The sequence below is a fragment of the Haliotis rubra genome, unplaced genomic scaffold (assembly GCF_003918875.1).
Source record: "Haliotis rubra isolate DU_JTF1 unplaced genomic scaffold, ASM391887v1 Scf118, whole genome shotgun sequence".
NCBI lineage: Eukaryota > Metazoa > Mollusca > Gastropoda > Lepetellida > Haliotidae > Haliotis > Haliotis rubra.
In genome coordinates, this window is record NW_025765092.1 from 1,685,201 (window position 1) to 1,700,103 (window position 14,903).

The window sequence follows — 14,903 nt, forward strand, 5'->3', positions numbered from 1 at the left end:
TCAGGTATAACATTTCCTGCATCTGTATGTAGATAGTGTCAGGATGTTCTCGGGTGTGGAGAACAAGAACATCCAAATCCCAGAATAGATGTAACACCCGTATCAGGCAGAACAACTTCAGGTGTAACATTTCCTGCGTCTGCATGTAGATAGTGTCAGGCTGTTCTCTGGTGAGGAAGACAAAACCATCCATATCTTAAAATGACTGGAAAATCTGTATCAGGTGAACTTCTGCGTCAAGTAAATTTATGAATATGCAATTTGCTGTGAGTCAGAAAACCACCAAGCTTTCACATTAAGGACATGTGTTTGCAACCCATTAGACTGTCAGATGGGAGGCTAAAATCACACTGAGATCCTATGCATGTGATTCACATTCTTTAAACAGTACCTACTTATTTATGACAGAAATCCCGCATTTCTCTGCAGTTTAATAGGTAGAACTAGTCTTCCGCAACCCATGCTTGATGCAAGAGGTTAGTCATAGGATCTGCTGGTCAGGGTCCTGGCCCCGATTTCTCGAAACAAACAAGTCTGAGTTTTGACTTAAGTTAAAGTTTTTACTCAAATTTGAGAAAATGCATTTTGATGCATGTCAGAGTAGATAAGCTGCTTAGAGAATGATCTGAAATTGATATTAAGCTCAAACATAGTAAACAATTGAGTTTGGTGGATAGATTACTTAAGTTGTTTGGGCTTTTTTATTTATAAAATGCAGTTGAGTTAAGAATTCAGCTGTTTCAAATTGTCAAACTCAGTTTAATACCCACTCCATTTGAGTAAAAAATCTTAAGTTTGTTTTAGTCATGAAATCAGGGCCAGACTTGGTTAATGCATGTCACAGTATCCCAGTTGCATAGATCGATGCTCATGATGTCAATCACTGGATTTTTTAGCGTAGATTGAGAGATTTACAGACCTCGTTCATATACAGTAGCTGGAATACTGCTGAGGGCAACATTAAACAGCCTGACCTGATTGATGCAAGTCACTAGAAAGTCCATGACCATGAGTCTAAAGCTGATGATGGACACAGTAACATGTGCAGTCACCTATGGTTTCAATAAGGCAACACCTTTAACATTAACAGAAGGTGTGGCCAAATAGTTGTACCATATAATCTGCAAGACAAACTAGTGCCATTTCTTTATGATACTTCTTGACAACGGTTCAAGACTCTGTGTCAATACATCACACTCATGAAATTACGAAGTTGTTATCCATAAAGTGTGTCAATTTTGTACTTCCCAACTTCAAAAATGCCACTCAAAGAAACTTGGAATTGTGCTTTAGCAAACAGAAACACGAATAAAACACAGCCCTGTGTTGTACAGTAAACTTCTACCCTGTGAGGTGCGATAGGGTAGCCCGGTAACAGAGTATACCCCTGTCCCAGAGACTATACCCGGGTTAAACTGGGCTGAAGACCGGGTATAATCTGGTATAATCTGGTTTGATTCTCCACATTGGTACAATGTGTGAAGCCCATTTCTTGTGTCCCGCTGTGATATTGCTGGAATATTGCTAAAAGCGGCATAAAACCATACTCACTCAGTCACTCTACCCTGAGATATTTATGCCCATGTCATCTTCTGTTGTGTACAGAAGAAGATCTGTGTGGTGCCAGTGAAGGATGTCCGCTCCCTGACCGTCACCTGGCCGATACCGGACGTCACCCAGTACTACCACTCCAAGGTAAATTCACAGGTTTTGTTATGTGGGGTTCAATATGAAGAGATTTTATGCCATAGAAATACAGGATTGTTTCGAATATACAGTGCAAATATCCAGCTGAACATAATGTTCAGAAGTCTTGTAAGTCTTGTACTTGCCATCAGTAACCTTGTCTCTGCTAGTAGTATTTTGTTGATACTGTCACTATGCTAATTATTATTCAAATACACTAGAGTATTACTGACCAGTACATAACCTTTCGATTACCCTTTGCTTGCCCTTGAACCCTAATGGTGTGGAGACTGCCTCTGTGGTGTAGTGGTTAGAGCGTCCGCCCGGAGTGCGGAAGGTCGCAGGTTCGATCCCCGACCGCGTCATACCAAAAGACGTTAAAATATGGTACTTGTTGGTCCCTGCCTGGCGCTCGGCATTAATGGGTACAACAAGGACTGGTCGGCTCGGAGTCAGTATAATGTGTCTGAGTGGGGTATTCGTGCTTCACTGCGGTATGGTATCTCAGTGGGCTAGCACTATAAAACCAGCTTAAGTCTGGGCTAGTACAAGCAGCTGCACCTACACATACACACGCATGCACGTCGTCATATGAGCGAAATATTCTCAAGCACATCGTTAACCCAATTTCACCTCACCTCACCTCCATTACCCTTTGCTTGTCCTTGAACCCTAATGGTGTGGACTCATTATATTAACCACTAATTTGTTTGGGTCAGACTTGTTTATTCTATTCTCTTTGGTAGTAACCAACATGCACTCACTGTTATGAAACTCTGGTAATGAATCATTTTCAGCCTGCCAGTTACCTGAGCCACCTGCTTGGACATGAGGGGCCAGGCAGTCTCCTGTCTCAGCTCAAGTTGGAAGGTTAGAACATTCCTAAGAAATAATTCATTGGCCATGGATGTAACTGGGACAGTTTGTCTGTGGTTTTATTGTCTATCAGTCAGGCTTGTGATATACCATGATAGTCCTGTGACACAGCATAAAAATTATATGACAACATAATAATCATCTGACATGAGAAGTCCTATGACACAACATGAAAATCAAGTGACCATCTATGACAATTGTGTTACCCAACATGGCTGCAAGTTTAAAGCACATGTCACTGTGATCTTGACCTATCCTTTGAACAATGAACTTTTTTGTTACTTTACATCTTTATGTTTTGGCTTGTTGTTGATCAGCAACTTCTGAAATATTACACACAGGAAATTACGTAAGTTATTAAAGGCATTGAAATGACAGTGTTTGGGATTGTTTTCTAGGTTGGAGTAATTCCCTGACAGCTGGCAGGAAGAATGGCGCCAAAGGATTTGCATTCTTCTACGTCAAAGTGGATCTCACAGAAGATGGCCTAGGTACGCTTACTGTGTGTATATCTTGTGTGTGCATTTTGAGTGAAGAATGAATTAAGAGAGGAAGAGAGGTCCATGGGGAAGAAGAAGAAGAAGGGAGGAGTGATAGTAAAGAAATAAAGAATAAATTAAGGAATGAAAGAAAGATTTCAGGATTAAGGGGGACTGAAGTATGAATAGAAGTCAGTAGGGAGATGGACATGAGACAGAGGCAATGAAGAGGAGGGGGTGAGACAGTGATGAAGGGTGATGTGTGAAGAGAGGAATGACCTCAAAGGGGGCAAGGATGGATGAAGGAAGTGAGAGATGAAGGGAAAAGAGTAGGTGATGAAGAAAGGAATGAAGGACATGAGAGGGAAGGATGAAGGGAGGAGAGAGGTAGCCAGGGAAGGAAAATGGGAAGTGGTGAGGTGAGGTGAAATTGGGTTTAACGTCGTGCTTGAGAATATTTTGCTCATATGACGACGTGCATGCGTGTGTATGTGTATGTGCAGCTGCTTGTACTAGCCCAGACTTAAGCTGGTTTTATAGTGCTAGCCCACTGAGATACCATGCCGCAGTGAAGCATGAATACCCCACTCAGACACATTATACTGACTCCGAGCCAACCAGTCCTTGTTGTACCCATTAATGCCGAGCGCCAGGCAGGGACCAACAAGTACCATATTTTAATGTCTTTTGGTATGACACGGTCAGGAAACGAACCCGCGACCTTCCGCTCTTCGGGCGGACGCTCTAACCACTACACCACGGAGGTGGTCAGGGAGGTAGTGAGGAGTAAAGGGATGGAATGAAGAATGACTGAAGACAATAAGGAGATTTAGGGATGAAGTAAGTGATAAAGGGGAAGGTGAGACTAATGTGATCTTGAGATATGACGTGTATCTCCACAGAGCACACGGAGGACATAGTGACCCTTGTGTATCAGTACATACACCTGCTGCAGAAGGAGGGAGTACACCCGTGGATACACGATGAGTGCAAGGTCAGTCGGGAGCGTAGGGAGTACCAACAATAGGTCCAGAGATCTGGAACTAGTCTTGAGACACTGGGAGTAGTATGAACAGTACATGGAATTGTGAACTCACTGATAGTGTTGGATCATACGCCAGCTTTCATCTTTACACACTTCATCCATTCAAGTTGTTCTGCTTTCCGTAAGCTGTTGTGCTTTAAGTGAGTAAGTGAGTGAATATGGTTTTACGCCACTTATAGCAACATTCCAGCAATATCATGGCAGGGGATACCAGAAATGGGCTTCAGACATTGTACCTTGTGGAGAATCGAACCTGGGTCCTCAGCGTGACAAGCGAACGCTGTTACAACTAGGCTACCCCACCACCCCTTGTGCTTTAAGACTTGAAGTAGTTCACTGGCTTGTTACGTAGCAGGTTTGGGTTTGATTCCCCACATGAAAACAATTTTACACATTGAATGGTTGTCTGCCATGTCAGCTGTTTTGGCTAAAATATTCTGAGCAAAATAAACATACAAGTGTTCCTCTGTTCTTTTCCAGGTTTCTCCCCATGCTTTGTTTTGCACTGTGTGTGAATATCTGAAAATAATTTGAAGTGTTGAAGTGTTGTGGTGAATGTTAATAGATGACACAAACACTCTTTTGTTCATGCTTTTATGTTAGGACTAAAATATACTCACCTATACGGTAACACAGGGGTGGTGGGGTAGCCTAATTGTTAAAGTGTCCGCTCCTCACGCTGAAGGCCCAGGTTCGATTCCCCACATGGGTACAATGTGTGAAGCCCATTTCTGGTGTCCCCTGCCGTGATATTGCTGGAATATTGCTAAAAGCGGCGTAAAACCATACTCACTCACTCACTATAAGGTAACACATGAGTCTACGAGGGTTCCTTTTTAAGTTTCCAGGTTTCTTCACAAACCTGGTAGTGCACTTTGGGTTAAAATTGGAAAATACATTAAGAAACATTGTGATGCAGTGGTGTTCCCTTATTTGTTTCCCTCAGTATATATGAATGTTAATAGATGAAACAAACCCTGTTTTTTCCAAGCAGGATATTCTATAATAATATCAAACTTTATCAGGAGAGCAATGTACTCCGTGATTTGTTGATTGACATTATGTACATTAGTTTCATACATACTCGAACTCTTTACATATGATGTTTTCTCCTGTGTTACCATGGTTACAGAAACTGAAGAGCCTACGATTCCAGTTCAAGGACAAGGAGACTCCAAACAGTTATGCGACATCTCTAGCTCGGGACAACCATGTAAGTTGTAGGTGTTAATCGTAGAACATGGACAGAAATGTTTCTTATCAGTGATATGTTTTCAAAGTCACTAGGTTTTTTCGTCTTTTTTCATTGCTGACAGAAAACTATTGCACCCTGATGAAAAAACTGGTGCCATGTGTTTTGCAGATACCTTTTCCGTTCAAATCTGGTAATTACTGGATACTTGTACCTGGTAAAACAAATATTGTCTCCTCTACGCCTGATGACACTTCCCACTGCCATGGAGTAGCTGTATTTTTGTCAGTCTAAAGTTAGGTTAATTGTCATTCTCACCAGCTACATGTTTAATACTTCACAGTCTTGTATGCACCACTTTCCTCCTTCACTTGGGAGTATATACAGCTGTTATGTGTGAGTCTGTGTGTGGGTTTGGATGGATGGATGATGGATGGTCAGATGGATGGATGGATGGATGGATGGTGGATGGATGGATGGTCAGATGGATGGATGGATGGTGGATGGTCAGATGGATGGATGGATGGATGGATGGATGGATGGGTGGGTGGGTGTAATGGATGGATTGATGGATCAGGGGCGTAACTACCATTATAAGCTCGGGCTTACACATGATTTTTTGCTAAAGAGGTTGGACAAGCCCTCAATACTATCTAAATATAAAGCTTGCAACATATCGGGCTTACACAAACAAATTGGCTTGCTACGCGCCTGTGGATGGATGGATGATGGATAGATGGGTGGGTGGATGGATCGATGGATGGATAGAGGCTGGCTGGCTGGCTGGATTCAGAAGGAATGGAGAAACATGGTGTATGTACAAATCTCTGAAGTGTCGATAATGATCATACTGATGCTGTTAATGGTCAGGTGTGATGAATCTACATTAACAACCTCTACAGATATATACAATCGAAGAGGCCTTGTCTGGACCTTACCTCCTGTCAGAGTTCGGCCTGATCTCATCCAGATGCTCCTGAACAAACTGACCCCAGAGAACATGAGGTAGAGGTTCCACCAAAGTCCAACATCCATCACTTTGGGCTTTCCCAGCTCACAGCATGTCATAGCTGCAACACTCCATTCACCCCAGCCACATCATAGTAGGGGTATAACTGCAACAGTGTTTTTTCTTCCAGCCGCATCAGAATTATATATCATGTGCTTCCGGCACGTCCAGTATTTCCATATGTGAATCTGAGTTTAAGTCTTCGCTTTGACTGGGGCAGTTAACTTCTGGGTAGCCTAGTGGTTAAAGCATTGGCTCCCTTTCTTTGTCAAGTACAGATTCTAGAAGACCATCCGGTTCAATTACACACAGATTGACATGGGCCGGTACAATGTGTGATTCAAAGCCCATTTCTGGTGTCCCCTGTCCTTAATATTTTGAAACTGCTGGAATATTGTTAAAGGCGTTTCAAGATGGACAGAAGTTAAAATGTAAATTCAGTCATTACATTTTCAGTCAAAGTTCATCTTTACAAGTCACTTTTGTTGGGTTGAGTCCCATCAGGGATGGCGATTAGGTGCCTGACTCTGAGGGTATGCCCAAATATAACATAATCTGTTGTCCATCTTGAAATGTCTCTCTTGAAAGTTCTAAGTTTGGTTCCCCATACAGGTACAATGTGTGAAACACATTTCTGGTCTTTGTTGCCATGATATTGCTGGGATATTGCTAAAATAGTGTAATTCCATACTCACTTGGTCATTCACTGATGCAGAAAAATTTCTTGTGAAATGGTAACCAAAATGGTCCACTATAAATGTTCATTTTCTGCAGGGATTTTCCCAATATGTCGACTATCATTGTACAGTGTTCTACAATGTTTCACTATTTCACTCCCTCGATTTGGCTTCAGTGTGATGGTAGTGGCCAAGAAGTCACGAGGGAGACACGAATTTGTCAGAGAGGTGGTATGGAACCCGTACAAGGTGGAGCCCTACTCTCAAACCCAGCTGAAGGTAAATGTCATGATCGGGAACTGTCCAAGTTATTTATTTATGCTGAAAATTGTTAATAATTCCAGAATTGTTTGCTTATCAGCATCAGGTAAATGTGGTTTTAGCTTTTATCTGCCATAATATTGTGATTCAGTGTTGCGATCTATGAATATTAAATGTGTAACCCACAATTAAATGTCACTAGGCCTTCCAGTATTTTATTAGTCTAAGACTTGTGTATGTCAATTTCACTCACTGATTTGGCAAGCACTATATGTATTCGTGTAGATTTTGCTAAAGCGGTAAGCCTCTAACACTTGGCCACTTGACCCATGAAGATCCGGGTTAGAATTGGTCTTCAGTAAACCATGCTTTTTGTAAGAGGTGACTAACGGGATCGGGTGGTCAGGCTCGCTGACTTGTTTGACACATGTCATCATATCCAATTTGTGTAGATATATGCTCATGCTGTTGATCACTGGATTGTCTGATCCAGACTCGCCGCCATATATCAATCAATCAACTTCATTTAGTGACTTGAGGATGCTGTTTTGAATATTCAGCAATAATATGAAGCTGCTGACAAAATTGTTTTTTTATTTCAGCACTGGAATGACTCTGGTCTCCATGACAACCTGCATTTACCAGACGTTAATGAGTTCATTCCAGAAAATCTTGACTTGGTTCCAAGGCAGGAGGTCTGTTTGACTTATTTTCTGAATTAAAGAAGCTATATTTATCATGTACTTTGAACTTAATGTTGAACATGTTTATTTTCTGATTATGAATGTCGTGTGAGTATGATAATTATGAGCATCAGGGTGGGGGGTCCAGGATTTTGAAAAATAGGGAGCAAAACTAGCATGTCACTGAGGACTCAGGGTTTCCACATTAACGGAAATGAAATACACACAGATTGACATGGACGGTGTCTGAATAAAAGTGGGGATTCATAGGCGGATCCAGGAGGGGGTGCAGAGGTGCGGACCCCCCTTTTGTCCTGAAAGTTTATTAAATGACCATTGAAACTTGGGTGAAAATGAAGTGTGCACCCCCTTTTCTCAATAGTGAGCATTCCCCCTTTCTCAAAAAGCTGTATCCGCCTCTGGGGATTCCAGGTTTGAACAGGTTCCCTAGAAACCTATGCTAGAAGGCAGCCAAATGGATCAGATGGTCATTTGTGATTTGTTTGATAGGAAGTCCAGGTACCACATGTGCAATGGCATTAATTGTTGCTCTCAATATCAATCACTGGTTCATTAAGTCAAGGTTTACCTAGCATTGTGATGCAGCTGGGATATTGCTGTGTGCGGCATAAAATAACACTCACAATTAATGCCATCCCTACTGGATTACCACTTAGCTTTGTTAGTCTTGTTACGATTGTTATGATTATTATTATTATTGTTTCATTGCTACAGGTGACTCAGTTTCCTGTTATGATAAAGGTAAGTAGCATGCATTTTCCTTGTAAACTGAAATTTTAATATGTGATTGGAAATGAAAAATTAAATTTGGATGTAACAGTTAAAGAAACATGATTTGTTCACTGCTGACACTGTGATTCCTTCTACTCAGACAATATGATAAAAAGCTTTGGGCTTTGTCTTCCAGATTAGTTCAAGAAGGTTTTACAATCTGTTCTTGAATGAAAATTTATACTCCCCCCCCAATTGTATTAATTCAAACAATATACTGAGGCCCCAGTGAACAAACAGTAAATTGGTTGTGGCCAAAAGTACCTTCTCTTGTTTGTTCACACAAAGCGATACAATGTTTTTTCTTACCCCTGAAAAAGTTGGACAAAAGTGTATTCCATAGATAAGCCGACCCCTTTCTTCAGACTGCTATTTTTTGGTCCTCAAAATAGGGTTTATCTAGGGTTAAAAATGGTGTTTGAAAAACAGTGACTTAGTTTCTTTTCTAGCAAATGTACAAAAATTAAGTTAATTGTACAGTGATGTTTAGGATAGAAACTGACAAGTGACAAACACATGTTTACAATAAATTTCTTCAGTTAAGGAAGGTTGTATGCTTCCCAGGGAGTTGAGATTGATAATACGACATGCCGTTGAGATTGACATCCAGTGATCGAGGGAAAAAACAAAGTTCTTTTGAGCAGCTGAGCTGGATATTGACGCTATACAAATGTTAGTATGTATGTATGTATGTCTACATGCAGTCTGGTAATTTCCAGGGGATATGTGGAATATGTTTTGCCATTTTCAGAATGACAGCCTGACAAGATTGTGGTTTAAACAAGACAACAAGTTTCTGCTTCCAAAGTCCTACATTTCTCTGCAGTTTTATAGGTAGGTCCAGGCTAGAATTGGTCTACAGGAATGAGGCGGGAAACAGAATTGGGTGATCATTCCCACTGACCTGGTCCATGCATGTCATGATATGTTGATTGTGTAGACCAATGCTCATTGGATATTCCTCCTATATTATGTTACAGAAATTATGTTCAAACCAACATTAAACCCAAATCCTCTCTCTAATGGTAGTAATGAATTATGTGCAAAAACTTCCATGTCTCATGTTCCTGTCATTTGATACTTTAAGACAGGAAGCTTTACAGTGACCCTCAGCGAGTGAGTGAGTGAGTATATTTTAATGCCCTTTTAGCAATATTCCAGCAATATCATGGTGAGGGACACCAGAAATGGGCTTCACACATTGTACCCATGTGGGGAATCGAACCTGGGTCTTTGGTGTGACGAGCGAACGCTTTAACCACTAGACTACCCCACCTCCCCCACCCTCAATGAAGACCTCTGTGACATTGCCTTCAGCTGTCATGTTTTTGTCCCAGTCCAGCGGCCTACTCTGATCCTGGATGTGTGTGTATGCTGTCACTGTTCGTGTCCCTGATGAACGATGCCCTGACCGAGTACACCTACTCCGCTGAGCTGGCAGGACTCTCCTACTCCTTCAGTAGCTCCAGGGATGGCTTTGATGTAAGTACTGTAACCATGGTAACTGTAGTACACCTACTCCGCTGAGCTGGCAGGACTCTCCTACTCCTTCAGTAGCTCCAGGGATGGCTTTGATGTAAGTACTGTAACCATGGTAACTGTAGTACACCTACTCCGCTGAGCTGGCAGGACTCTCATACTCCTTCAGTAGCTCCAGGGATGGCTTTGATGTAAGTACTGTAACCATGGTAACTGTAGTACACCTACTCCGCTGAGCTGGCAGGACTCTCCTACTCCTTCAGTAGCTCCAGGGATGGCTTTGATGTAAGTACTGTAACCATGGTAACTGTAGTACACCTACTCCGCTGAGCTGGCAGGACTCTCCTACTCCTTCAGTAGCTCCAGGGATGGCTTTGATGTAAGTACTGTAACCATGGTAACTGTAGTACACCTACTCCGCTGAGCTGGCAGGACTCTCCTACTCCTTCAGTAGCTCCAGGGATGGCTTTGATGTAAGTACTGTAACCATGGTAACTGTAGTACACCTACTCCGCTGAGCTGGCAGGACTCTCCTCACTCCTTCAGTAGCAGGGATGGCTTTGATGTAAGTACTGCTAACCATGGTCACTGTAGCTCCAGGGAGGACTCTCCTCATACTCTTAGCTCCAGGGATGTAAGTACTGTAACCATGGTAACTGTAGTACACCTACTCCGCTGAGCTGGCAGGACTCTCATACTCCTTCAGTAGCTCCAGGGATGGCTTTGATGTAAGTACTGTAACCATGGTAACTGTAGTACACCTACTCCACTGAGCTGGCAGGACTCTCCTACTCCTTCAGTAGCTCCAGGGATGGCTTTGATGTAAGTACTGTAACCATGGTAACTGTAGTACACCTACTCCGCTGAGCTGGCAGGACTCTCCTACTCCTTCAGTAGCTCCAGGGATGGCTTTGATGTAAGTACTGTAACCATGGTAACTGTAGTACACCTACTCCACTGAGCTGGCAGGACTCTCCTACTCCTTCAGTAGCTCCAGGGATGGCTTTGATGTAAGTACTGTAACCATGGTAACTGTAGTATGGTACCTGTAGTACCTACTCCACTGAGCTGGCAGGACTCTCCTACTCCTTCAGTAGCTCCAGGGATGGCTTTGATGTAAGTACTGTAACCATGGTAACTGTAGTATACCTACTCCGCTGAGCTGGCAGGACTCTCATACTCCTTCAGTAGCTCCAGGGATGGCTTTGATGTAAGTACTGTAACCATGGTAACTGTAGTACACCTACTCCGCTGAGCTGGCAGGACTCTCATACTCCTTCAGTAGCTCCAGGGATGGCTTTGATGTAAGTACTGTAACCATGGTAACTGTAGTATACCTACTCCACTGAGCCGACAGGACTCTCATATTCCTTCAGTAGCTCCAGGGATGGCTTTGATGTAAGTACTGTAACCATGGTAACTGTAGTATACCTACTCCACTGAGCTGGCAGGACTCTCATACTCCTTCAGTAGCTCCAGGGATGGCTTTGATGTAAGTACTGTAACCATGGTAACTGTAGTACACCTACTCCACTGAGCCGGCAGGACTCTCATACTCCTTCAGTAGCTCCAGGGATGGCTTTGATGTAAGTACTGTAACCGTGGTAACTGTGAGTGTAGTACACCTTCTTCACTGAGCTAGCAGGACTCGCATACTCCTTCAGAAGCTCCAGGGATGGCTTTGATGTAAGTACTGTAGCCATAGTAACTATAGTTTATATACAGTTGCACCTGGCCAGGCTTTCAATGTTTGAGGATAGAATTTTTCTCATAATTGCACATGTGCTCTTCAGCAATTCTCACATCTGAATATCAAATATCACTTTGTGTTACTTCATTGATGAGACAATATCAGTGTGATGTCATCTGTTGTTTATGATAACATTGTAACACCTTATTTAGGAAAGACTTTCTGCACGGTTGACTTTTTCCAGCTTTTTCTTCAAATGATACTTAGAAATATAAAGAACAACCAACTTGAAAGTCTGACACACTTAATCTCTGCCCCTCATGAGTGCCTTCTGTATATCTCTTACACCTCCCCTCTCTCCTCCAGATCTCCATCAGTGGCTACAGTGACAAGCAGGACATCCTCCTGGAGAAGATCGTAGAGAAGATGACCAGCTTTACTGTCGACCCTGTCAGGTTCAACATCAAGAAGGAAAAAGTAGGTCAAAAGTCTGCCTTGTCCTTGTCGATGTTGATACTTGTAGATACTCACTGACTGATGGGAGAGAAATCATACATTGAAAACCTGCCTTGAAAACTTGAAAAGGAGCAGACGGTCTGGGTTTTCTGTGTCTGTTGATGAAGTTCCTAATGTCCAGCATTTGTGAGGGGGGAAATCATTTCTTACCATTTATTTTTATTTATGCTGCCATTGGCATACTGGCAGCAATACTACTTCACAGATTTGTATATTTTGCATGTTTCCTGGGAAAATAGATACATATCACTACTACACTGCACACTGACCCAATGTATTGTAGAGTCTTGAGCCTAGATTTCCGAAGCTCTCTTAGCGCTAAGATAGTTGTAAGTTAATGTTAATGAATGGCACTTACGACTATCTTAGCACTAAGAGAGCTTTGAAAATCTAGGCCCTGGATACAAAGTGTATTCATACCCAGAAAGTATTGTCACCATATGTAGTTCACTCAGCTGATTACTGAAGCAAAGCCAGCTTGCAGATTAGTCAAAGTGGGCGAGTGAATATGGTTTTACACCACTTTTTGCAATACAGTTGTGACACTAGAATGGGCTTCATGCATTGTACCTCTGGTTTGTGAGAAGGCTTTAACCACGGGGCTAAACCCCCACCCCCAGGGGTACATTTCTAGTATGACTGGTAGAAAGGTATTTGTAGGGCCCCTCACTAACACAGTAGAACACTGTCAGGTGGAATTATTCACTCCACTCCAGAACTGAACTGTTTTCAGCTAGAGAGGTCGTACCGGAACTTCATGGCGGACCAGCCCAACCAGCATGCCACCTACACCGTGTCGCAGCTATTGGCCAGTGTGTTCTGGACGAAGGAGGAGTCACTCCTGTTCTTGCAAGGTGAGTGAATGAGTGAGTGAGTGTGTGAGTGAGTGAGTGAGTGAGTGAGTGAGTGTGAGTGAGTGAGTGAGTGAGTGAGAGTGTTGATGCCACTTGTGATGCTGGAGATGAGTTTGTGAGAGTGAGTGAGATGTGTTTGTTTGTTGTTTGTAAATAATTAAGTCTGGACCAGAAAATCCAGTGATCCACAGCATGAGCTGTCGATCTATGCAATTGGGATACAATGACATGTTGGTCAACCAAGTCAGCGAGCCTGACCACACGATCATGTTAGTCGCCTCTTACGACAAGCATGGGTTGTTGAAGACCAATTCTAACCTGCATCTTCACAGGTCAAGTGGTCAAGTCTTAGAGGCCAACCGCTTTAGTGAATCTGACCTCCCGATAACATTAGTTGCCTCTTACGACAAGCATGGGTTGCTGAAGATCTTTTCCAACATGGATCTCTTTCAGATGTGACCACAGTGAGGTTGGAGGCCTACATCCGTCAGTTGCTATCCCGCCTGTATATAGAGGGTCTAATCTATGGAAATGTCACTAAACAGGTGTGTATTTAATCTAGGAAAAACAGTCAGGAATTGATTGATAATAAAGATTGTTTTGTACAAAACTGGACAAGTGCAACTGGCTAGAACTGAAGTCATCAAACATTAGCATACCAACTTCCAAAAGTGAAGTCAGTCCTGACATACAATATAGTTAAAGGCTTGTGCATGTAGGGAGCCCTGGAGACGGTGGCGGTGGTGGAGAGGCTGCTGAAGGAGAAGGCAGACACACAGCCTCTGTTGCTGAGTCAACATGTACACTTCAGGGAGATGCAGCTGCCCTCAGGTCAGTATGTGTGTAGCAGACGCTCTAACTCTGTGATTCTGGGACTGTAGCTTTGTAACTCGGTAACTCTGCAATTGAGTGCAAAGAGTGTGAATTTTTGGGAACTGTGACCCTTTGTCTGTGACTCTGACTCTTTGTAATTCTGTGACTCTGTGGTTCTTTGGTTGTCTGATTGTTTGATTGGAGCTTTGTGACTAGGACTATGTAACTCTTTGATTGTAACTTATCCTCCAAACTCTTCACTGGCTTCCTGTATCAAGCAGAATTCAATACAAACTTCTTCTTACACACAGCTGCATCTATGAAAACATGTTTTCTCAATATCTTAAAAGCCTCATTCATCTCCATGTTCCAAGCCGATTGCTCCGCTTGTCAACCTCCCTACTGCTTACACAGCCTCACGTCAAAACAGCCATGGGATCAAGAGCGTTCTCTGCTGCAGCCCCCTATCTCTGGAACATTCTACCACTCGCCCTAAAAGAAATAGAATCTGCTGACGCTTTCAAAACTGCCCTCAAAACTCATCTTTACAAACTCTCTTTTCCATAGACATTGTCTACAATCTTTTCTCTTTATAGCGCCATTGAGCAATATTTTTTGGTAATATGCGCTCTATAAATCAATTATTATTATTATTATTATTAACTCTGTCACTCTGTGTCTGTGACTCTGTAATTCGTGACTCTTTGGCTCTATGGCTCCAACTACTCTTTGACTTGACCTCTTGACACTTGGCTCTATGGCTCCAACTACTCTTTGACTTGACCTCTTGACACTTGACTCTTTGGACCTGCGACCCTTTGCTTGTGACTTTGTAACTGTTAAGCTTTGAC

At 42.6% G+C, this 14,903-nt stretch overlaps 1 protein-coding gene across 1 annotated transcript in view; it reads left to right on the plus strand.

The window, feature by feature from the left end:
• LOC124259345 (insulin-degrading enzyme-like) overlaps positions 1 to 14,903 on the plus strand; it is a 38,818-nt gene that overhangs the window by 14,175 nt on the left and 9,740 nt on the right. Inside the window, 18 exon segments of the mRNA XM_046693471.1 lie at positions 1,606 to 1,695; positions 2,484 to 2,556; positions 2,961 to 3,053; positions 3,944 to 4,035; positions 5,219 to 5,299; positions 6,181 to 6,229; positions 6,232 to 6,283; positions 7,141 to 7,162; positions 7,164 to 7,203; positions 7,206 to 7,243; positions 7,828 to 7,920; positions 8,644 to 8,670; positions 9,452 to 9,534; positions 10,038 to 10,182; positions 12,236 to 12,346; positions 13,119 to 13,239; positions 13,693 to 13,784; positions 13,959 to 14,070. Coding sequence (XP_046549427.1) covers positions 1,606 to 1,695; positions 2,484 to 2,556; positions 2,961 to 3,053; positions 3,944 to 4,035; positions 5,219 to 5,299; positions 6,181 to 6,229; positions 6,232 to 6,283; positions 7,141 to 7,162; positions 7,164 to 7,203; positions 7,206 to 7,243; positions 7,828 to 7,920; positions 8,644 to 8,670; positions 9,452 to 9,534; positions 10,038 to 10,182; positions 12,236 to 12,346; positions 13,119 to 13,239; positions 13,693 to 13,784; positions 13,959 to 14,070 — 1,414 coding nt within the window.